Below are 24099 nucleotides of genomic sequence, written 5' to 3'. Positions count from 1 at the left end.
TTTGTGGCCAGATGTGGCTGTCTGTGTGTATGTTGTTGTCAGGTATGATTGATTGATATCTTGTGTCATGGGTGAGTGTTGTTCAGAAAAACAAAAAATAACTTTCCCTGTACAGTGACTGTTCTGTTGATTATTGACAATTAATAAAAAGACCTTTGAAAGATATAGTGGAGTAATGTCTAACTTTATTTGAGTACAATTGAGCACTAATTGAACAATACAAATTTGTTTACAAATGTATTTATTAATCTATGAATAAATGGACTAAATTACAAAATGAATGGGCAATAAAATAAGAATTATTAAAATATTTTTTTATAAATGAAATATTAATCCATCCATAAATAGTTGATTTTTTATTTATTTTTTTAGACTATTGGTGCCTTTAAATGGGGTCGTATTTACCGATAATTATTGTATTTATTATTAATTTTTGTGTTTCACAAATATTCTCTGCCTGAAAAAACATATTGGTATCTTCATAAAGTGCAACAATATGTTCCTTGAAAATACAATAAAATGTAAACTACACTTTAGAATATAAAATAAAATTGATATGAATAATGTATTTTCTATTTTTCTAATTTTTTTTTATTATTTATATTTGACCACTTTTTTGACCACTTGGGTTGTTTTTAATGTGCCATTTAATTTGTTTCATGCAATCTTTTTTTATGATTTTTATTAGACATTTTGACAACTAACAATTGCCAACTCTTTAATCGCCACAGACGGGCATGCTTGACAAACTGTTTATAGATAAAATAACAACATGGGAATCTCTGTTTTTGGCTGATCTAGTGATTTAAACTTCTGACTAATTAAATACTTTATTAGGTAGGTTTACCTATCTATCTATATATACCTAATAAACTGGCAACTGATTGTATTATCAGTTCCAGTGTCATCACTGCTGACAGCCACAAGGTGATGCTGTTTGCCTGCACACACTGTATAGTTGCACCAAAGCCTTCACCACATCTAGTGAAGCTGTAGTTTACACTTTATATCACACACATTAAGACTGAGCTTAACTGTTCTTTTACTTTTACTTTTACTTTGTACTTTTACTTTCAAAATCGGTCATCAAGGCTGAACTTTGCAATAGAAAAATATCACCTGGATGAGCAATAAAGCCTTTGTGGATAATTAACAATGTCCTCATGCATATTCAAGTCTACTGACATTTCCTTTTTGTGGGCTATAAATAGGCCTATTATATTACTATATATAAGCTAATATGTCTGACATTTCAACTACAGACCTTCAGATAATTAACCTGCAAAACAGTAAATAGTCCAGATGTTTAAAGCATTGTTTGGTAGCTAAATTAATTGAGTTAGAGCCAGCCAAAACACATTATTTTATACCTTAAATGTCCTAAATTTCTTCATTAAATCAAGAACCACTATCAATTAAAATAATGTTGCTTTAAAAAATAATAGTTAGCATTCTGGGTTTCAAAGGATTTATTAATTTGCTGATTCACAGGCACCAATTTAGGGATTTTTTTGGTATTAAGTAGTCAACTATAGGCTATGGAGCGCCACAAGAATCACGTAAATAGTAAAAGCATTTAATTGATTAATAACTAATTGTACAATAAAAATTAATACATTTCTTTACAAATTGATTTATTAATCTATGAATAAATGGACTAAATTAAAAGTAATTCAATGTATGACATTTTAATGGGCAATAAAATAAGAATTATAAAAATAATTTACAAATGAAATATTAATCCATCAATAAGTAGTTTATTTTTATTTTTTTAAAGGGAAAATACATATAGGCATTGTTACACTTTAAAGTGCAACCGATGCAATGTACTGTATATAGGACTTCTAGTCATAGCTAATTTGCACACCGTGTCCCGGGTAGTTCAAATTAAAAAGGGATTTACAAAAACACTATAAAACAATCAATAAGTACATCATTTAAAAATACGTTAATTCATTCATAAATAAATAATGGAATTTAAAATAAACTATTTCAAATTGCAGTTTAAAAGGAGAAATAAATAACTGGATTCACAAATTGAATTAAGAATACAGGTTTTAATCAGGCATTTAAAAGGGAAACTTTTCCCACCTTACATTTCCCTGCTGCTTTTATTAAACCCATTAGCTATTGGATTTGCTAAGTTTGCAGATTTATTAATGGCTATTTTTATTGTATAATTAGTTATGAATCAATTATATGCTTTATTATTATTTACGTCATGTAGATAGTAATACAGCATTTAATTGATTAATAAATAATTGTTGTAATAATTGTAAATTGATTTATTAATCTATGAATAAATGGACTAAATTACAAAGTAATTAATTATTCGATATTTTAATGGACAATAAAATAAGAATTATAAAATAATTTACAAATGAAATATGAATTCATCAATAAATAGTTCAAATTAAAAAGGGATTTACAAAAACACCATAAAACAGTCAATAAGTACATTTATGAATTCATAAATAAATAATGAAATTTAAAATTCTATTTGAAAATGCAGTTTAAAAAGAGAAATTAATAACTGGATTGACAAATTGAATTAAGAATACAGGTTTTCACCTATTAGCTATTGGATTTGTTAAGTTTGTTTTTTAATAATGGCTATTTCTATTGTACAATTAGTTATTAATCAATTAAATGCTTTATTTTTATTTACGTGACTTTTGTGGTCCTCCATAATAGGCTACTATATTAAGTACTATGAATCAAAAGTGAATTAAAAGCTGAAATCATCAATGATGCTCTGTGCAGAAGAGAGATCTAACTAAACTACATTTCCCATAGTGCACCAGTGAGGAGCGTCGTGTCGTCAGCGAGCTGTCAGACCCGAGAGAGGAGGACTCGGTCCAGCATCTCTGGAGCAGCGGAGCGGAGCGGATGACTGAGACACATTCAGGCTGAAATGAGGAGCTTTTAGCTGAATGTTTCCTCCACAAACTGGATGTTTTAAAAGCTGGATGTTTACAGACTGACCCTCCTCGTCTGCCGTAGAACCAGACTGGAGATCTGACTTTAATTCTATCAATGAGATAATGTGGAGTGGCTGAAAAACACAAGATGAAGAAGCAGTTCAACCGAATGAGACAGCTCGCCAACCAAACTGTGGGCAGGTAAGAGCTGATTTTACCAAAACGCATATAAATCCACCACATTGAGCTTTGTAATTTGCTGTGACTGAAGATAGCCAAAGCAGGAGTTTATCGGCTGAGTTCGGCTTTACTCTCATTCAGTCAATGGGGCTTTTTTTTGCAGCTCAGCTGGTTTGATTTGCACAAAGCATTAACTGTCAGTGGAGGTCACAGTTGCAGTGTTGAGCGTTGTGTGATTGATTGAAGCCCAGCAGGGGAGGAGGAGCGTATCCGCACTGGATGATGATGAGGAGGGAGAGAGGACATGGTACCCAAGGAGCAGGGCTGCTGCTGCTGCTGCTGACCACTGACCGATAAATAGGCGTTATCAGTCGCTATAATCCCCATAGATGTGGGTCAATAGAGGCCTACTACACCCACTAGTAGGTTTTTATCATCTATTCACATGGTAGATCACTGAAAGAAGGTATACCCAAAACACAATGTTTTTCTTTAAACTTAACAAAGTGTTTGTTTTTTTGCCTAAACCTAAAGAAGTTGTAGTTTTATTGCCTAAACCTAGTAGTTTTTTTTCTTAAACCTAAAGAAGTAGTAGTTTTTTTTTCTTAAACCTAAAGAAGTTGTAGTTTTGTTGCCTAAACCTAAATAAATTGTAGTTTTGTTGCCTAAACCTAAAGAAGTTGTAGTTTTGTTGCCTAAACCTAAAGAAGTTGTAGTTTTGTTGCCTAAACCTGTTTTTTGTTTTTTTTGGAGCATCGCCCTGTCGGGGTTTCTTTCACAACATGACTGGCTCGCTGTACATTATCCCTTACTTAGCTGACAAGTATGATAAGTGATTTAAATTGTTTTGCTTAATCTGGCTTAACGGAAGCGTGCAAATGTTAATTAAAAAGGCCCGAGGATTGTGCCTTGGGGAACTCCAATTAATAGTGATAATTCCAGTAAAAACTGGTCAAACTCATGTTTCATTCATTTTTGTCCTTAATACAGATGCATTTTAGTGTATTTTTCGGACTTTCTGCATGCATGAATAACAACAAAATAATATATCGACACAGCTCTTGATTGATTTTAAATATATATTTGACTCAACAGTTCAGATTGTGAGAATTCAGAGAGTTGTTTTTGAATTTGTCCTCATAGTCATGTCTCTTTTGTACCAAGGAAACAAAACTTGCTAGGCACGAGGGTGACGAGTAGTTCTGGTAGGAGGAGGGTTTCCTCTCGTTCATGTGACCCATAACCTCTAGCTACGCCTCTGGGGAAGTGAGCAAGGATTGTAATAACCTAAGAAATGATAGGTTAAATGCCTGCAGACAAAATGATCTTTACTGTTCGCTGTCAAGCTCCAGAAAAGCTTTTTTTTTTTTTTTTAAATCCTGTAAGTTAAAGTACCATTAAAACATGGTGACACGTCACGGTTGATGATGGAAGTGATTAATCCTAGTAAATCCTGACTGCACAAAGCTGCATCAGATAGTAGTATGCAAATGTAAGGAAATGCTTTGGATTAATGTGCCTAGGTTTATGTGATTTATTTGTTATCAGTGTGTCTGTTTCTCTGAGTTTGTTTTAATCTCTCATATGGGACCTGAGGCTCAGTAAGTAATAGTCAGAAAGTGCATGACCCATTTTGGCTCAAACAAGCTCTATATATGCCTCTTTTATCATGACGCTAAGAGCAACTTGATGCTTGTATCTTTACTATGAAACTATGCACAAATGACTGCAGTTTTCTGTCACTGTTGTTGTTGCTTCTTTGAGCCTGCAGGCCAAGTTGGTTTGGGATCACAGTTTGAAGAGGTGTAGCGGCAGCTTGGTTCTCAATAGGTGCTTGCAAGTCTTTGTCTCTACTTCTATTTGTCAACCCCACCCTTAGCTCGTCGTAACTGAAAGTCAATGTCAGAGTGTCAACACTGCGCCTTTGGCAATTTGGATCGAGTGTTGTTTAATTTGTTGCATAACCCTTAAAACAGAATCATTGCTGTGTTTTAACTCAGCTCAGCCAAAGAGGACGCGTCAAATCAGGTTGATTTGCAGCCTGAATAACTTGCTCCAGGTTTCAGTATGCATTGCTGCGGTGATGTAAGTGCACTATAACCTGTTTGTTTTGCTTGGCTGACGGCAGTAACCGACGATGCTGGCGCACCGAAAGGATTTTGTGTCGAGCTATCTTGTACCTCGCTCACCCACACTCAGCCTGCAGCCAGAGGCGCTGATACAAATCAATGAAAAAGGTATTACTGCAGCTAATGCCCAGCAGAGTGGACTTGGCAGAGGTATCAGAAATCCCTTAAGGACATTTACCCATTACTAAGAAAAAATTACTGGAATTGTGCCTTGTGCTCCTTACTGGAGCTGGAAGGGACAACAGCTCTAATGCACTTCAACAGATAAAACCAACCAATTATTTGTAAGTATATAATCATAAAAATGTATGTGTGTGTGTGTGGAAGGCCAGGTGCTTGTTTATTTCCCCTCATCTGCCTGAGAGCCGGAGCACCGGAGCCCAGTGAGGCGGAACATCCTGGTAATGAGTTCTAACCCGTATCATAAGAGGCAGAACAGCAGGGGCAATTAGTCATATTTAGAGGGTAGAGACTCCAACATGACGCCTCACCGCTGGCCACACAGGTAATTGGTGATATTCCCTCCATGACCTTGGCAGCCCGCGTCACCTGGTTGGTGTTGAAGGTCGCAGGATCCTGATGTCCCACGGATTTCAGAAAAAGAAACTACACAAACCAAATGACATTTTGCAGTGTTGCCAGGTGTAATTATACTAGAGATGTTCCAATACCATTTTTCCTTTCCCGATACCGATACTTGAACTTGCAGTATCAGCCGATATCGAATACTCATCCGATACCAGCATGATAATACAAAATAAGGTTATTTTCATTATTATTTAACAGATGTATTTGCAACCTGGCAAACTGTACCTTGCCTCCGAATGCTCCATTAAGTGGCGAAATCCCACTTTCCCATTTTGTCGTCCAGAACAATGAATTCCACAATTTTGTTGTTTATCTTCGTCGCTTTTTTTTAATGTGATTTCCAACGTTTGCTTCTGTGGTTTCGTTCTTTTTCCCCCTTTGCCTCGGTAAAGTCGTCGTGCTCTTTCACGTGATGCGTCTTCAAATGTTTTATAAGATTGCTGGTGTTGAAATTGGCAACACTATCTGCCAGCCCTGGAAACGGAAGCCTTACATACTGTACACATCGCTGTTTTACTTGTTGGATTTTCAGCTGTGAAATATTGCCAAATGGCTGGAATTTTTCCATATTTCCATATTTTCTTACACCACTAAACATGATATAAAATGTGTAAATACTAGCTGTTTTCCCCATTAGTTTATCGTCTTCTGGCTCCAGCTTCGTATTGAATTGCCATGAGAGTGGCATCAGTTTTCTCATCTGACTCTCTGCAAGAATAAGCATATTTCCTCTTAATATATAACTCTTCCTTTAACTAAGTCATGTATTACGAGAAACTGATTCCTGACATAAACGATCAGATCACATCTCCTCTGAGATCTTGTCACCACTGACACCACTCACAATGTTCGTTTGGTGTTATCTTCAAATTTTGTCTGATATTGTTTATGATAAAAACAAAAAAACATCTGTAACCTATTTGCTAAGAGGATATTCAGTGTGTTCTCAACCTCTGTTCTGCCTGTGCGACAGTCTGGTATGAGTCTTGGTATGATTATTTGAATTTTAACACCTGACAACGTGGCTTAGAGCAACAGTTACACCCAAAACAGGAAGGATGAGATGCTTATCTAAACAATATAGGATTCATTCACTTCAAACCTTTTTATTCACTCATTTTGCCTTTACAGAATAATTATTATGATTTATTCAAACTATATTTTCAGTACATTTAAGGAAATCTGATTATGCACACTGGGTATACCAAGGCCTACTCTAAATATAGAGTTAATTTCTGAAGTGTTTTTAATTACAATTATATTGTTTTTCTCCATGAAGCGTATTTAAAACTTACTTACATGCTCATTTGAGATCTCATTTGTTGGTTCGAGGATCTGATTTGGATCACAGCAAAGGGAATGAAATTTAAAGTTTGGGAATATTTACATGCTTCATCTTTTTCCTCTTCCTTTCTTTAACATTAAAGCGACATCATTTGGAGCTTGCAAAATGCCCATCTGTCTTCTTTATAGTTTAACTCCGTGCAGGAAAACACGCACATGAGCATCCTGAAACTAATGAAGCGTCTCCCTCCAGGACGACATTGCTGCATTGCTCCAGTTGAGGATATAGGTCAAGAGAGGTTCAGACACAGTTAAATTCATCTCTAAAACAGTCAGCCTGCACCATTAATCCTGCGTAATGCTGCGTAAACTGTGTGGCTGAATGAAAATGTGTAACTCTCTGTGAGCACAGCGAGGTTATGGCAGGAAGGGGACAGGCCTAATCCTGTTTTTGGCTCTGTCACTTCTGCTGCAATAGAGTATTTTTAACTCATCTTCTCATTCACATTTTTTTTTTTTGGTGCGATAAACGAAAAGAGGCTTGTTATTTGACTTCAGAGCAGAAAAATCTCTTTAATAAAAACATGTTTGTCCAGGTTTCAGCACAGGAAGCTGATGAATGTCAATGCGAGATAAAACTGAAATCTATTAACGAGATGTTGGAAAATGGGTTTCTAATCTCCATCAACAGGCTGGGAAATTGTTTCTTTTTGTCACAGTGGAGCGTTCAGGCTGCAGGCGACAAAAACCCCACAACGTATTGTTTGTATTTGCTCCAATTCAGTCCTAAAACCATTATCAACTGTCAGTCTGTGAGCTTTGGTGATTGAAGAGAGCACAGTAAATTGTATATTTTTTCACGGTGGAAGAACAGGCATGCCCTTAATGGCTTCATTATTTTTGTTTATTCATTTCATGCATTATTGTTTCCTCCCGCCCCCGTCATATTCAGTGCTGCAGGAACAAATCGTGACTCTCTGATTGATGCGTGAACCTTTGGCCGGTGGTTTTCCTGGTGTTGACGTTGGGCTCGGTTGTTGCTCCGTTGGTCTCCCTTCAATAAAACCTGAGGAGTAACCCGTGTAACCAGCCACGGTTGTTAGGCTTTATTATTCGATATGGTGACAGCGGGAGGGAGGAAGACGGGATGTGTTGCCCTGCAGTGCCCACAGACCTCTTCCCCTGCCTGTCACACTGTTTAATCTTAGTCGCTGCTGCTCGGAGCACAAAGATGAACACTTTGATGATGCTGAGATTCATGGAGGAAGGAACAAAGTGCGGATACGAAGATTTTCCCACCATTTATACGTTTGATTGTTTATGTTCAACGGATGAACCAGATGTCAGTGAACACAATACCAGACCTATTTGACATAACTGAGATATGCATCCTCGTGGGTGTCTTGTATCCCCAACGGTCCCTGACCTCCTGACATCTGGACGTCTCATTGGTCACACTGCTGTCACGACCCTGTTGACATCCCATCAATGCTGAGCTTCAGTGTTTTGCTCTGGTAGAGAGAGATCTGGGAGCTCCTCCTGTCTTATACAGAATATATACATCCGATTACTACAAACGGCTCCATGAAGGCGAACATAAATTATGCATAAATGTTACCCTCCTCGACCGCCGAACCATTCAGCTGAAGATAATGAACCCATTTGTCAGACACGACGCTGTATGTGTGCGCACTAACTCCAACAACATCCTCAGGATTTGATAATTGATTGCCCTTTATTCAGAACATAGAGTAATTAGTATTCATAGCGAGGCTACTTTGCACGCTGAAAACAGAGTGAATAATGCTGTCCTGGGAGGAAAATGAAATAAATTAGTGTTAGTGTTAATGCTCAGGGTGAAAGGGTAAAGGAGAGACTGGACCGTAACCTGACATGCATGACTTTATATGTTTACAGCGTGAGGTGTTGCACCTCTGAGGTGTTGACTCACATCGTGGGTGGGAGAGGTTTTTATTATGAGCATCATTAGAGGCGTTATACTGTCTACTGTCTGAGGGTGTAAGTGTGTGTTTAAGTGTGTGTGTGTCTCACCTACCTGTCCGAATCGTCCTCATTAATCATGATGAGAGTCTGTTAACGAGGAATTCCTGCAAGCAGTTGGACGCTGACCCTCTCTGCTAACATCACGGTAATTATTCTGAGTCTATGAGAGATGCTAGCTGCCGGCGATGAGGGCAAAGCACACAATTAAAGGAATATTCATTTGGGGGCATAACGCGTATTTGTCAGGATGTGGTTAGCATAGCTTAGCATAATGACTTTGAAACAGCTAGCCTGGCTCTCCTGCTAAAATCTCTAAAGTTCATTCATTAACATGTTGTTCTATATCGGTTTGTTTGACCTGAACACAAACAGAAATGTATGCGTTGTATTGTTGTTTTTATTGTTAGAAACGGTTGGTACATGACAGCTTTGTTGCAGCCTACTGCTCCTGAAAGGATGCAGGTTTTTCTAAAAGTTTCTTTTTAGTTTAAGGCGAGACACGACAGGCAAAAACATCATTTTTAATGCACTGGTCAATTTTGCGATTTTGCACCATTTTGCGATTTTGCACCATTTTGCTTCCATAACACGTCTTCTTTCAGACTAGTGGAACGAAAACATCCAATATACACATTTAGGTTTATCTATTTTACTACTTTGTCTATTTGCGTCTGTAGATTTCTCCTAAATTCATCGAAAGTTTGCACAACATAACGCCTCATTGCATATTTAAGCATAATATTTTAGAAAACTTGTAATATAAAAATAATTATCTTAATCTAAGTAATCAACTGGGGAAGTTTCATGGTTACATTTTTACCCTATTCACCTGTAGTGTCACCCCTTAACTTTTACGTTTTTTTAAGTTTAAAGGTACTATATGTAACATTTTACATGTATTAATCACTTTATATTGCCAATATGTGAACGGATTGTAACGTAACTTAAAAACTGAGACCTTCCTCGACTTTCTCGGTTGCCTGTGGACTGATTTCTATGTAAAGACTTGGGACTATTTTGCTGATAAAATCCAAAGAAGCCGTTGATTGCTTCGTAACGTTAGCTGATAAAGTAATTTGCAAACTACAAGCTGGTTAGTATCCTGGAGTCAATGGTCCAAATAAATTATAGGAACATTACAGAACAATACGTAATGGATAATGCCCGACGAGGGGTCCATTATCAGGAATTAATGTTAGATGAGGTGGGATGTCAGGATGCTGACTGCAGTTCACTTAAGGTTCAGGTTATCATTAATAACAAGGATTTTCGGAAAGTTACATACAGTTTTTTTTTTTTTTTTAAATCAAGAAAATCTTTATTTTTAGGGTTAGTGTAGGAAATGACAACTAAGTTAAATAAATAAAAAAATCAGCACTTATGATCGGCAGTTTATCCATCTGTACAGAACTTTTGTGCAGCGTTTCCAGGTTGCTAAATATGATCAGTTTTTTGGTGTTTTTTTGGTCGTGCAGCCACGATGGTGTTAAACCTGGCGACCTCACTGGGACATCAAGACTTCAGGACGTTGTGTTGTTTGCCAAGAAATAGTTCTTAAGCACATAACTCCCCCTAAAACCACAAATTGTCATTTTTATTTCTGTCATGTTGTAAATACTTTAGAGGCGTCGGTAGGCGTGTGTTTGTATTTTGGACACAGCCAGGCTTCCTGTCTTTAAGCTAAACTAGGTTAACTAGGTCCTGACTCCAGCTACGTGTAAGGGGATTAGGGTTTGATTATATGACCTAAAATAACAAAAAGCATTTTTTCTTTTAGAACACATCAGTGCTTGATATTTCATTTCTTGTTGTGGCTCACTTCTGATGTCTTTAATGCATTGATTTCCACGTCTACAGCCATGATTCTTCTTCCTCTACTCGCCTCACACATTCATTTACCTGCCTCTCATTCTTCACAGTCCTCCCGTCCTCTGCAGCCTCTCTACCCTCCAGTGTAAACTTTACTTTGTGAAGCGCAGCACGTTCTGAAATGATGCTCTGTCAGTTGTACCCTGAAGCTAATCAGCATAGAGCGAGGAGGTGATGACTCTTTTTGACAAAATAGCTTCTTTTCGCACACTGGCTGAGGTGTGTGATTATATATTCACCTCGACGCTCGTAGAACTGGATCCTGTTTCAGATTTAATGACTCAATGTGGGGTTTATAATCCTGCAAATCAGCAGCAGTAGATTTTGAATTATAAGAGGCATAAAAAAAAGCATCACTGATGTGTTTTCTTGACTTGTCTGTCAGTGTTCTTCTGGGACGTCAGGGTTTTTGGGTGAAACCGAGGGAGTCACTCAGGGAGATGTTACTGCCAGTGGAGCGTTATTGAAGTCACTGGAGTGTGATGATGGAGACGCTGCTTCGGGTTGTTGCTGAGCCACCGAGGAGCCGGCAGACAGATGCACAACCCCCTCAGCTCAGCTCAGCTCTGCTGCTGCTGCTGCTCGTGGCATTTAGAAAATAGTTTTGCGTCTTAACAAAGTTTGGAAATCAACAGGATGTTTTTCTAAGCTGCCAGTTTATTCATTAAAATATAGGAAAGAGGTGGTTTTACATCGTTAAAATGTTTTCTTGTTCACCTTTAACCTTAAAATATCCAGAGATATCTACTGAGAACTATTGCTTTTTTTCAGTGGTGGAAGAACGTACTCAAATAGATTTTTTTAAAAGTAAAATTAGCACTACTACAGTGTAGAAACACTCAGTTACAAGTAAAAGAAAAACATACAGAAGATGTTAAGTGATTCAGAGAATGGAAGGAAGGAATCATCAGAGGCTAAGTCACGATACGATCTTATCACGATACTTAGGCTAAGTCACGATACGATCTTATCACGATACTTAGGCTAAGTCACGATACGATCTTATCACGATACTTAGGCTAAGTCACAATACGATCTTATCACGATACTTAGGCTAAGTCACAATACGATCTTATCACGATACTTAGGCTAAGTCACAATACGATCTTATTGCGATTTTAAACAGGTTGCGATGTTGCGATGAGATATATCGCAAAATATTGCGATTTATTACCTTTTTTTCAACTGCAAATCACGCAGTTTGTCAACATCTGTTTTATTGAATTCGAGTTTTTAAGAGTTTCTATTCACATATCTTGGAAGTGAGCGGTAATGCCAGTTTTTCCTTGCCAAAATTTAGTGCAACTTTGGAGCGTTATTTAACCTCCTTCGTGACAAGCTAGTATGACATGGTTGGTACCAATGGATTCTTTAGGTTTTCTATTTTCATATGATGCCAGTATCTTCACTCTAGCTTTACAACTGAGCCCGCTACAACCTCCGAAGGATCAATATGCGTTAATGCGTTAAAGAAATTAGTGCTGTTAAAACAATTTTGCATTAACACGTTAAGATTTAAATGCATATATTTCACTTTATCTACATGTTTAGATTGCAAAGAACATTGTTGTTTGACTCCTTACATCATAAACAATTTTACAATTTGACAGCCGTAATTAAGATATTACTTAATTTTGGGCCCAAACTGAAAAAACACCTGCAGACTCAATGTACACATGAGGACTGGGGTGTCCACATACTTTTGGCCACATAATGTATTAATTACCAACATGCAATGAAGTCAGACTGGCAGCATAAAAAGCAAATTTCCCACAAGTCCTGTGTTTGTGTGAGTGACCATATGGCGTCTTGTGACACACCCGTGTTACCGTCACCCGGTCCCTCAGTTCTGTTTTGTCGCTGACGTTACCCGCCCGGTCACCCAACAACGCTCCACCTTTTCCTGTGTGTCGAACACACCCGCCCACCGCTGAGCAGTCCTGGAAACATTAGCTCAGCTGTGACGGGATCCCACCTCGCTTTAAAAACAGCCTGCAGCCTCCGAGGACTGTTAAAAACACCCGAGTGCTTCAGAGCCTGAGCACGACAGGAAATGACATCACGAGTAGGGGACGGGAGGGGTAACACTCCCAGAGCTGCTGCAGTATTTGCACTGTTGTAATGGACACTAATTGGGAAGCCTGTTAGGGAAATTCCACTCAAGTGACCGCATGCTGATGCAGGCGTGCTGACGTCTCATTCAGAGCTGTCAGGTCGAGTGTTGATCCAGAGAAAACACATCGCGTCAACATCCTGTCGTGCCCTGATGCAGACTAGAGTGCTCGTGTTGGCGGCCACGACTCGTAAAAAGAACGTGATGGAGTGCAGCTTTGAGGAGATGCTGTTGATCTGTGGTGGCACACGGGTTTTCAGACTGTGAGGTCAGAGGCAGTGATATGTTGATAGGTGCATGAAGGGCTGCGGTCAAAAAGTATTTTTTGCTTAGAAAGGTTCAAAACGGAGTGAAATGACTCAGAAGTATCTCAGTAGCAGTTGTTGAGTTGATAGATGTGACTGATTGTGATATCATCTCATATCGATCGCAGGCCTCTGATTTGAATCGAATCAAAATTGTGGCAGACTTTGTGATTTCAGCAAATATCATATCGTTGTCCAAAGAGTCATTATAATATTGTATCATGATGAAACTTGTGATTTACATCCCTATCAGCGGTTGCAGCAGTGTCTGTAACACACAGCTTATGGAGGCAATTAAGGTACTTTAAGACACTTAAATTGAGGCCTGATTGCAGCAATTTCCATCAAAAATCATTCTCCTTCTCTGAGTCATAAACTCAATGCAACTTCCCCTTTGAGGTATCATTATCTCAAATAAATAATATCACGTATAAATGTCCATAACTCCGGCTATAACCCCAGAACTTGCAAGAGATTCTTCACATTTGTAGGTTTTCTTCACTATCAGAGTGATCCAGTGATAGTTGTATGTACATCCATGGGTACATTACAAAAAGGAGCTGCTAATAGTTAATTCGGCATTCTGTTAATGGTGCCAATTCGCCAGAATGTAAACAAATATAGGCTCAAGTTGCAGCCCTACTCCCAGCTGTCTTGATTCTGCACACAGCGTCAGACTTTGGAAACCCCCTGATCAGTTTAAAGTCTCGTCTGTTGTAGAGCACGGCTTAAAATCTCACTCACAACAAACAATGAACCTCCGTCTGAAATTACCAGTTGGGTTGACGGAGTGGAGAAGCCGTCCTCGTTATTTACACATTATCTTGTGTTGCCGGCCGTCTCAGAAAGAGGCAGACGCATTCATTTCCCACTCTAATGGGAGCGGTTTTCTACTCCTTCTCTTGTTACTCCCCTCTGTCTAAAGCACATCTGTCTTTAGGGAGATTTCTTGCAGAGATGCAGCAGGAATTGTTTTCATTTTCTGGGTTTATTTCAATCAAACGGAGAACAATTCTGTAGATAATTGAAAGGGCAATCACTGAAAATATCACACAAATTACATCATATTGTTTCAAATAGCTGGACTAATTTCTACAGTAGAGTGCGACTGTGTTTGTAGGTTTTTTTGTAGCTTCTAGGGCTGTCAATTGATTAAAATATTTAATTAATTGCGAATTAGTCACATTTTTATCCGTTCAAAATGTACCTTAAAGGGAGATTTGTCAAGTATTTAATACTCTTATCAACATGGGAGTGGACAAATATGCTGCCTTATGCAAATTTATGTATATATTTATTATTGGAAATCAATTAACAACACAAAACAATGACAGATATTGTCCAGAAACCCTCACAGGTACTGCATTTAGCATAAAACAATATGCTCAAATCATAACATGGCAAACTGCAGCCCAACAGGCAACAACAGCTGTCAGTGTGTCAGTGTGCTGACTTGACTATGACTTGCCCCAAACTGCATGTGATTATCATAAAGTGGGCATGTCTGTAAAGGGGAGACTCGTGGGTACCCATAGAACCCATTTACATTCACATATCTGGAGGTCAGAGGTCAAGGGACCCCTTTGAAAATGGACATGCCAGTTTTTCCGATGCATGTGAAGTTGTCCTCTTCACCTCCTGCCCCTCATCTCACACCACAGTCGGCGAGGCAGTGACAGTGACACCTGAGAGCCGAGGGTTTGACTTCCCATTAAAGTTTAACAGACATAGATAGGAGTGGTGGCGACACGGCAACAGGTACAGTAGAATCAGTCGAGTCTTGCACGGCAGCTTTGTGGCCACACCTTCACAACAGCTGGTCGGGGTTTTAACTCTGACTCCACTGACTTTACTTTGAATAATTAGGGAGGTAAAGAGTCCCACTTTGTTCCTTCATATTTGAAACAGAAGCAGATTTACATTTTACATCATTTTGATCATCGTGACAGGCAGAATAATTTCTCCACCTTTCCACCCGCTGAGTAGCTCACACTGTTATGTCAAGGATGAATTATCACTACAGGAAACCACTAGGGCTGTCAAAGTTAACGCCATAATAACGCGTTAACGCTAATTAGTTTTATCACTACTAATTTCTAAGGTTTAGTTTGTAGCGGGTTCAATTTTTAAGCTAGAGTGAAGATACTGGTATCATTTGAAGCTAGAAAACCTAAAGAATCCATCGGTACCATGTCATACTAGCTTGTAAATAATGCTCCAAACTTACGCTAAATTTTGGCGAAGAAAAACTGGCATGGCCATTTTCAAAGGGGTCCCTGCAGATGTTGTTGTCTGTTGGGCTGCAGTTTGTCATGTTATGATTTGAGCATATTGTTTTATGCTAAATGCAGTACCTGTGAGGGTTTCTGGACAATATCTGTCATTGTTTTATGTTGTTAATTGATTTCCAGTAATAAATATATACATACATGTGCATAAAGCAGCATATTATCCACTCCCGTGTTGATAAGAGTATTAAATACCTGACAAATCTCCCTTTAAGGTACATTTTGAACAGATAAAAAATGTGCGATTAATCGTGATTAACTATTTTAATCGATTGACAGCCCTTATTTTAAACATTATGAAAGACTTGGATATCAACAGGTTTTTGGATATGCACAAATATCGCAACGCAGACCTTTTCAAGAAGGTGGTTGAAGGAATAAAAGAGGGAAGCTGTTTTCACACGGTAGAACAACGTTAATCGGAGTAAGCACGACTCCATGTAAACAGGAATATCAGTGGAATATTAATTTTCATTAGCCATGTAAACAGCTTAGTAGGAATATTTTGTGCATGTTCTTTCATTACCATGAAAACACACACACTGTAGTTTATTTTGACTCATCCCACATACATCGTCCTCCTGAGAGTGACATCTTCAGAAGGTACAAATGGGCTTCAGAGGAGCCTCAGACAGGGTAGAGAAGTCTACTAACACATTAATGATTTTGGTCTTTTCATGAGATTCGTTGTCAAGAAGAAAAATATAGAACATCCAAATTGAAATTTAATTCAGTTTGCATTTTATGCTACATGTGTAATTCCACATATTTGTGGTTGAAACAGGATGCTGGAGAACATGATCCCGTTAAATCTTCATTACAGTCTGAGTAAAGATGTTGACTGTCAGCTGTGAAGCAAACACGCACAAATCACGCCACGGCGGATGGAGGAGTTATTATGAGCTTCATTTCTTGCCGTCACCCCCACAAGCGTATGTTTCAGTGAGCCCCAGTGTTTCTCAGCCATACATCACTTCAATGGGCCTCAACCCACACAGCCTCGTTTCCACGGCAACGGTTGAGTCATTTACTCTGGGAGCTGCCGAGATGATGATATAAACATGCTGATAGTGTAGGTGACTTAACCGAGTGTAATCATGACGGAGGCTGAGTGAGGAAATTCTGGCTTTAAACATTTGACTTTACTGTGTATATATATATATATATATATATATATGTACACTGTTAAGAATATCCCAGTAAAATAACAGTAAAGAACTGGGTTGCCTTTATGTTACTGTAAAATTAACATTATTATGCTGTCGCTGAAACTTACAGCTTTGTACTGTTAATGAAAAATACATAATTTCACAGTATTTTACAGTTAATTTACTGTTTAAAGATACATTATATAGCTGTTTTTCCACCTTTCTTTTACATCATCTTACTGATTTGTTTTAATGCACTATTTTCTCTGATAACTTAATATTTTCCCGATGTTTTACCAACGTTTTTCAGATATTTTACTAATATTTTTGGGATATTTTACTAAGATTTTGTCTGATAACTTATTAATATTTTTCTGATATTTTACAGTTTTTTTGGGGATATTTTAATAATATTTTCGCATATTTTATTAAGATTTTGTCTGATAATTCATTCATATTTTTCGCATATTTTAATAATGTTCAGGTCCCAGAATTAAAGAAATACTGCATGAAACGGTTACTGGTGATACTTTAGACAGTTGATCAGCAGTAAAGTGATGTTTTTTAAGAATGCATTATAGTTCAGTTAAAAAACGGCCTATGATGTAATTTAACAGGTTTTCTTTTGTATTAACAGTGAAGCACTGTTTTTAGCAATAACAGGTTAATACTGTTGAAATCCTGCTGTAAATTAACAGCAATTGTTTACAGTGTATATATATATATGCTATATTATGTTCCTGTATTAAGTATTACAAACACACCGGCAGATAAACCAACGCTGACTGCGTATTAATGCTTTGTATTTTAATCATCAGGTTGGGGTGCCAGCTGCAGTTAATCTTTTTTAAAAAGTATTTCCTCCTCTGCAGGAGCTCTTCAAATGTCTTTAGTCTGCACACCTCGTAAACAGCAGTAAGGCTGCTAATCTGCTAACTGAGCTGTTCAGCCCGAACCACAGCGGCTGTCCATAATAAGGTGTTATTTTTGGCCAGCAGTGGGAGAACAGAGCTAATTGTACTCATATAAAATGCAAATAGATTCCGGGGGTTCATTGCTGTTGAAGTAAAACTAGAGAAAGTGGGACAAGAAGGCAGTTATTTTTTGCTTTACTGTTCCTTCTTTTAGTAAATTAGTCTGAATCAAACTACATAAAACGTGTATAGCAGTATTTAATTGCCTTTTTTAGTTATAAATATCCAGTGTTGCCAAGCTGCAGCAGTTATACAGATCTGAGTTTCATGTATTAGACGGAGATCTGCAGAATCGTCCAGCATCTGCGTTCTTGTCTGGCAATATGGTTTGTTTCAGAGCATCAGGAGCGGAGGAAATTACAGGATTTGAGGGTGCTGGTGTTAGGGCTGTCACGGTGAAGGCATTTCCCCTGCGGTGATAATGATTGGCTCAACAGCGCGATATGCGATATCCTGATTTTAGTGCTATATAATTAAGCTTTATTGTTAGGCTATTATTAGGTATATTGTTGCTTTTTAAATGACAAAACTAATTAAACTACAATGAGGCTTTTTCAGCTGAGAGGCTTTGGTTGCGTCTTGTTGCTATGATACGGAATATCCGCAGGAGTAAAAACGGCGGCACAAGGTAGAGTAGTTGCTCTGGATGAAGAGAAGGCTGGAGCACGGAGGGAGAGATGACGGACCCGCCGGTCTATGTGCATTCATTTCTCCTCCATTGTTGTTGTTCAGCACTTGTAGCCTCCATGTAGGACGTGACGGTTGGTCTTTGTGGTATTTTTCCCGCTCCTCCTCCATTGTGATTGGACGACTGGGTAAAAAGTGACAGTGACGAGGTCAACATTTTACCCAAAGTTTTGTTTTTGTTTTTTAAATAAATAAAATTATATAAATCCAAATAAACAAAATAATAAATAAATATCTTAAAATAAATAAATTTAAAGAAGTAAATTAAAAGAAAAAATGAATAAATAATAAATCAAAATAAAATGAAATTACCTAAAATAAATAAACCGAACTGACCACAAAGACGTTGTAAAATCACCAAAATGTACATACATCTGTGGTAAACCCCAAAGGTCCAGGCAGGCAGGTGGTCATAACGCTAAAAAGTGCAGCATTTGAAAAATAAATAAATAAATGAAATTATATAAATCCAAATAAACAAAATAAAAATAATAAATAATATCTGAAAATAAATACATTTAAAGAAAAAAATAATAAATAATAAATAAAAATAAAATGAAATTACCTTAAATAAATAAACAAAACTGACCATAACTGATATAAGACAGTTTGAGTCTTATAAATCGTAATCTAGTGGAGTTACAGACAAGTTTTAAAATAAGTGAATCCTGAAAAAACAACATGCTGGTTCTTTGGGAGTGCTTTAAAGTTGCACCACCCTGCTGTAAAACATTGCAGCATACCCCACAGACATGGTTCCTGCTGTGAACCTTCAGGTTTCAAACCCCCGCACAAAATAACAAGAGTCAAATCCAGTTTGACAACAGACAGACGAGCAGCTTCTTCAGGTGTGATCCTGACATTTCATCACACACCTGAAGACGCACTCGTCCTCCCGGGAGTGTGTTTTTACAAACCGGGGGTAACCTTAGACAGAGTTGTTTTGTGTTGCCGTGTGTTGCTCTTCTTTTAGCTCCATGCACTCTACTTACCCTCGCTTCAGAAATGAGTTTTTGTCAGAGAGCAATCAGCAGAGCAGCTCTGTGATAAGACGGCTTAGTGGCACATAAAGATGTTGCTGCTGATAACATGATGCCTCTGTAACGAGCCATCGCACAACAGGGGTGCAGTTAGCCCCCATCCTGCTCCTCCTTGAGCCTGGGAAATTAATCTGACTCTGTCGCTGTAGTTTAGTTTAACGTATGGGAGGAGAGCAGCTTCTGCTCCATATTGGCTTCTGATAAGACCGAGGAATATTGTTTTATACTGAGGGTATTGAAAGGGGGAAATGTTTGGATGCTGACGGTAGAGATCACTAAATAAATGTCTCAGATGAAGGGATGAAACAAAGAAGAATATCATTTAGGAATGCCAAGTAGTTGTTTCAGTGGCAAAAATACCAAACATTTGCTGTAATTAGTTTCTCAAATGTGACGATTTGCTTCTTTTCTTTTTTTTACATCATTGTAAATTGACACACTTTGAGGTTTTGGACTGTTGGACAGAATAAATAAGCTATTTTAAGACGTCACTTTGCATTCTAGGAACTGCTGATGAACATTTGTCATTGTTTACAAGACTAAAAGATTAAATTCTTCATCCACAAAATGATCTAAAGCAAGCACGTATCAGCAACAATGCAATTCAGAGGGTTTTTACATAAGACTTACAAAAAGAATACATATAAATAAGGTTTTAAAATATGAAATACACAACAAAAATATGCTAAAATATGCAGTGATGGATATGATTGAATAGCCCCAAATGTATCTTTGGCAATATAGATCAATATTAGAATCACAGAAACAGAAATACAGCTAAAACAAGGGCAATCATAAACATTTAGTGATTATATACATACATTAAAAAGATAAATAAATATATAAATAAATATATAAACTAAATGATTTTAATAAATTATTAAAATAATTGTTACTTTCAGCTTTAGATTCAACTATTATTTTTAAACTGCATTGAAATGACATAAAAATTCCACCTAAAAATAACTGAAATAGGCAGAAATCTGCACACTGGACTGTAGAGCTGCAACGATTAATTAGTTATTAACTATTAAATTAATGACCAACTATTTTGATAATTGATTAATCAGTTTGAGTCATTTCTTAAGAATAAAAAGTCTAAATTCTCTGATTCCAGCTTCTTAAATGTGAATATTTTCTGGTTTCTTTACTCCTCTATGACAGTAAACTGAATATCGTTGTGGACAAAACAAGACATTTGAAGACATCATCTTGGACATTTTACATTTCTGACATTTTATAGACCAAACAACTAATCGATTAATCAAGAAAATAATCAACAGATTAATCAACAATGAGAATAATGGTTAGTTGCAGCCCTGCTGAACTGTTGATTCTCAGTAGGATTAGCTGCACGTTTGATTCAGTGTCAACACAAAACAAAAAGCCAGACGGAGCTTTAAAATGCTCTTTGCGTAATCTATATTGTGTAATATTAAATCCCACATATCTACAGTGAAGAATGAAGTGTTTGTGTTTGGCAGGTACTCTATGACTCAGCAGCTGAGTCATGAAAAGGGAACTCCTACAGGATAATACTCAGCTGGCTGCAGGAAACACCCCGACTCACTCCAACGTCTCTCCTGAAACACAACATTTTAAACATTTACCACACGCAGTTCAGGACTCAGGAGGCTTAAAGCTTAAAGAGTTTATGGTTTGTTTGATAGACTATATATGGACTGCATTGGTTGTTTCAGGGATCAGAAAGACGAAGGTTTGAGTAGTAGATCAGTGGATTTTAAGGCTTATCAGACGCCAAAACACTGCAGAGGTTTATAATACTGTGACTCAGGATTTAGTGCACAACTGTGGGACGTTTTTTAGCAACAATCATTTGATCTTCTTTCTCAACAGTTCATGTTATAAAGTCATATACCGGCAACATGTTTTTATATATAAATATTTATACGAAGGATTCATTTGCAAATATCTGTTTTTATTTATTTTCCTGAATCATGTTTTTTTCTGTGCAATCCAGTGACTATCAATCAAACTATTTATTAATTTTAAGAATGGCTTTTATGTGTTTTTGCTAATAAACTCTTAATATATACTGTAAAACTACAATTAATAGCCCGGGCTTTTATTTGCGTCAATCACTGAACTCAACCGGCGTATAGTATATTTGGGACGGGCCTTTAATGCCTTTTGCACAAAACTCATTTAATCATTTCCAAACTTCACGACATGCTTCCATCAAACAAAACACTCTGCTTCAATCCATATTTGTTGGTGTTCTTTCAAAAACTACAAAGGGAGGTATATGCACCTAATGGGGCGGTCTAGCAGCAATCAACAGCACCATAAATCTGAATAAATTATACTTTGGTGCTCATGGTTTCCCTAAAATGAACTGGATGATTGAATTGTGGAAAATCTAACCGATGGAATGATGTGTATCATGTCTGTATTGACAAAAGTTGATGTTGTCGTGTTGCTATACCCGGCGAGTAAATAGGGACTCAGCGTCTAATTGGTTCTCGGCTTTTAATTGAAGTTTTACGGTCTGTGTATTTGGATTAATTTGCAATTAATCACGATTAAATATTTGAATCGATTGACAGCCCTAATAATAAACAAAAACCCTCCGTACTGCTTGTGTTGTTTTTCTAACTCTGGTACAGGTAAGTCAGGATTTTTTTTACTTCAGGCAGTCGACCGTAAACTAAACCTAGAAACTTTAAAACATCCCAGAAATCTCACAGATGCACTGCAAGTTCTAACCTTACTTTAAAAAAGCATGCAAACCGATTGCATTGAAACAATAAAGTAAGGGTACCTGTTTGACTTAAGTTAAGTTTAATAAGTATTATATATTATATATTGTAGAAATACTCTTGACAATACTCCTGGCAAAGATCCCCCACCATATAATGAGACTTAATCCGCATTAGTCACAACACAAAGCTCCTGTAGATCCTCCTCTTCCTCTCAGGAATGACAAATCTCTGGTCCATTGATCCCTGAGTAGCTGCTGGGTTTATAGATACTGTACATGCTGTTCATCATGCATAGAGGTTTCATGTCACTCCATACCGCTCTTTGTCACTGTGACAGCGGCTGTTGAGCTGATTTACTGTCATTATAAGTTGGCTCGAAGGTCTTTCTGTGTACACGGCGGCCGCATCGCCGAGGCGTTCCGTCATCACTGATGCAGGAAGACGCCGAAGGACGGTGGTTGTGATGACGGAGTGGGGCGTTAGCGTCTATCAGAAGGCTATTCAGTGCTTACAGTATGGAGCCTGCATGAAAGGAAAACTCAAAGGTTATTGTAATAATTACATGTTGAAGCATAATTTGATGGAGAAAGTAGGAGATCCCAAATCAATCTGTTTCTTTTCATAAAGTTTACTTGCCCCAAAGTATCTCTGTGTGTGTGTGTGTGTGTGTGTGTGTGTGTGTGTGTGTGCGTGTGTCTGTGTGTGTGAGGGCTTCAGGCAGCTCCTCTGGCACACTTAACAAAGCTCTGACCCAGTTTGTTGACTGGATAAGTGGGTTTCTCTGTTTTTGGTTTCCTGCTTTTCTCACGTCCACTCAACCTGCAACAGCGACACACTTTTAGTAACAGTAGACGGATTCCTGAGAAACTCCGGTTTAAATATTGTAAAGTTTACAAGAGTAATCAAATAATAAAATATCATAGAACTGTTTATCTGTACCATTGCACCAATATTCTCTATTTCTAAAAACAGATGCTAGATTTGAGCCTCAATCAAATATTGAATATTACAGTAAAGTATGAGATCTCTATCGATGAAAACTAAATATGTTTCAGGTGATTATACACTTATGAAAACATAGTTATGAACAATTTATACACAGCTTTGTTGAATACTCGATTCTAATTGGTCAATCACGGCATTCTACGGTCTGTTATTTCTTTATAACAGACGGTTGCTATGTATAACAGACCGTTGCTATGTATAACGGACCGTTGCTATGTATAACAGACGGTTGCTATGTATAGCCGACCGTTGCTATGTATAACAGACGGTTGCTATGTATAGCAGACCGTTGCTATGTATAACGGACCGTTGCTATGTATAACAGGACGTTGCTATGTATAGCCGACCGTTGCTATGTATAACGGATCATTGCTATGTATAACAAACCGTTGCTATGTATAGCAGTCTGTTGCTATGTGTAGCAGTCCGCTGCTATGTATAGCAGACCGTTGCTATGTATAACGGACCGTTGCTATGTATAACAGGCCGTTGCTATGTATAACAGGCCGTTGCTATGTATAACGGACCGTTGCTATGTATAACAGGCCGTTGCTATGTATAGCAGACTGATGCTATGTATAGCAGACCGTTGCTATGTATAACAGGCCTTTGCTATGTATAACAAACCATTGCTATGTATAACAGACCGTTGCTATGTATAGCAGACCGTTACTACGGGCGCAGTTTTGATGTCGGACTCTGGAGGACCGTTTTTGTGTCAAATTATTGATTTCTTAAGTAAGTAGTAGTGTAATAAGCGGGATAATGTACAGCTAGCGGGTCATTGTTGTGAAATAAACCCTGCTCCATCTCGCGGCATTGCCCTGTCGGGGTTTATTTC

The 24099-nt window shown here is 37.6% G+C and overlaps 1 protein-coding gene across 7 annotated transcripts in view; it reads left to right on the top strand.

Annotated features, from left to right (window-relative positions):
* The first annotated feature begins 2825 nt into the window (after positions 1–2825).
* The window catches only part of LOC141758051 (rho GTPase-activating protein 44-like), a 79946-nt gene continuing 58672 nt past the window's right edge, over positions 2826–24099 (top strand). For 6 of the 7 annotated variants that reach the window (XM_074619119.1, XM_074619115.1, XM_074619118.1 and 3 more), the window contains exon 1: positions 2827–3122. In XM_074619119.1, coding sequence (XP_074475220.1) covers positions 3070–3122 — 53 coding nt within the window. In that variant the 5' untranslated portion in view covers positions 2827–3069. Of the gene's footprint in view, positions 3123–24099 lie in introns of all 7 variants that reach the window. The other variant, XM_074619120.1, reaches the window with a different exon arrangement.

The sequence above is a fragment of the Sebastes fasciatus genome, chromosome 20, assembly GCF_043250625.1.
Source record: "Sebastes fasciatus isolate fSebFas1 chromosome 20, fSebFas1.pri, whole genome shotgun sequence".
In the NCBI taxonomy this organism is placed as follows: domain Eukaryota; kingdom Metazoa; phylum Chordata; class Actinopteri; order Perciformes; family Sebastidae; genus Sebastes; species Sebastes fasciatus.
The sequence above is the reverse complement of the archived record's forward strand: the minus strand, read 5'-3'. Positions and strand labels throughout refer to the sequence as shown.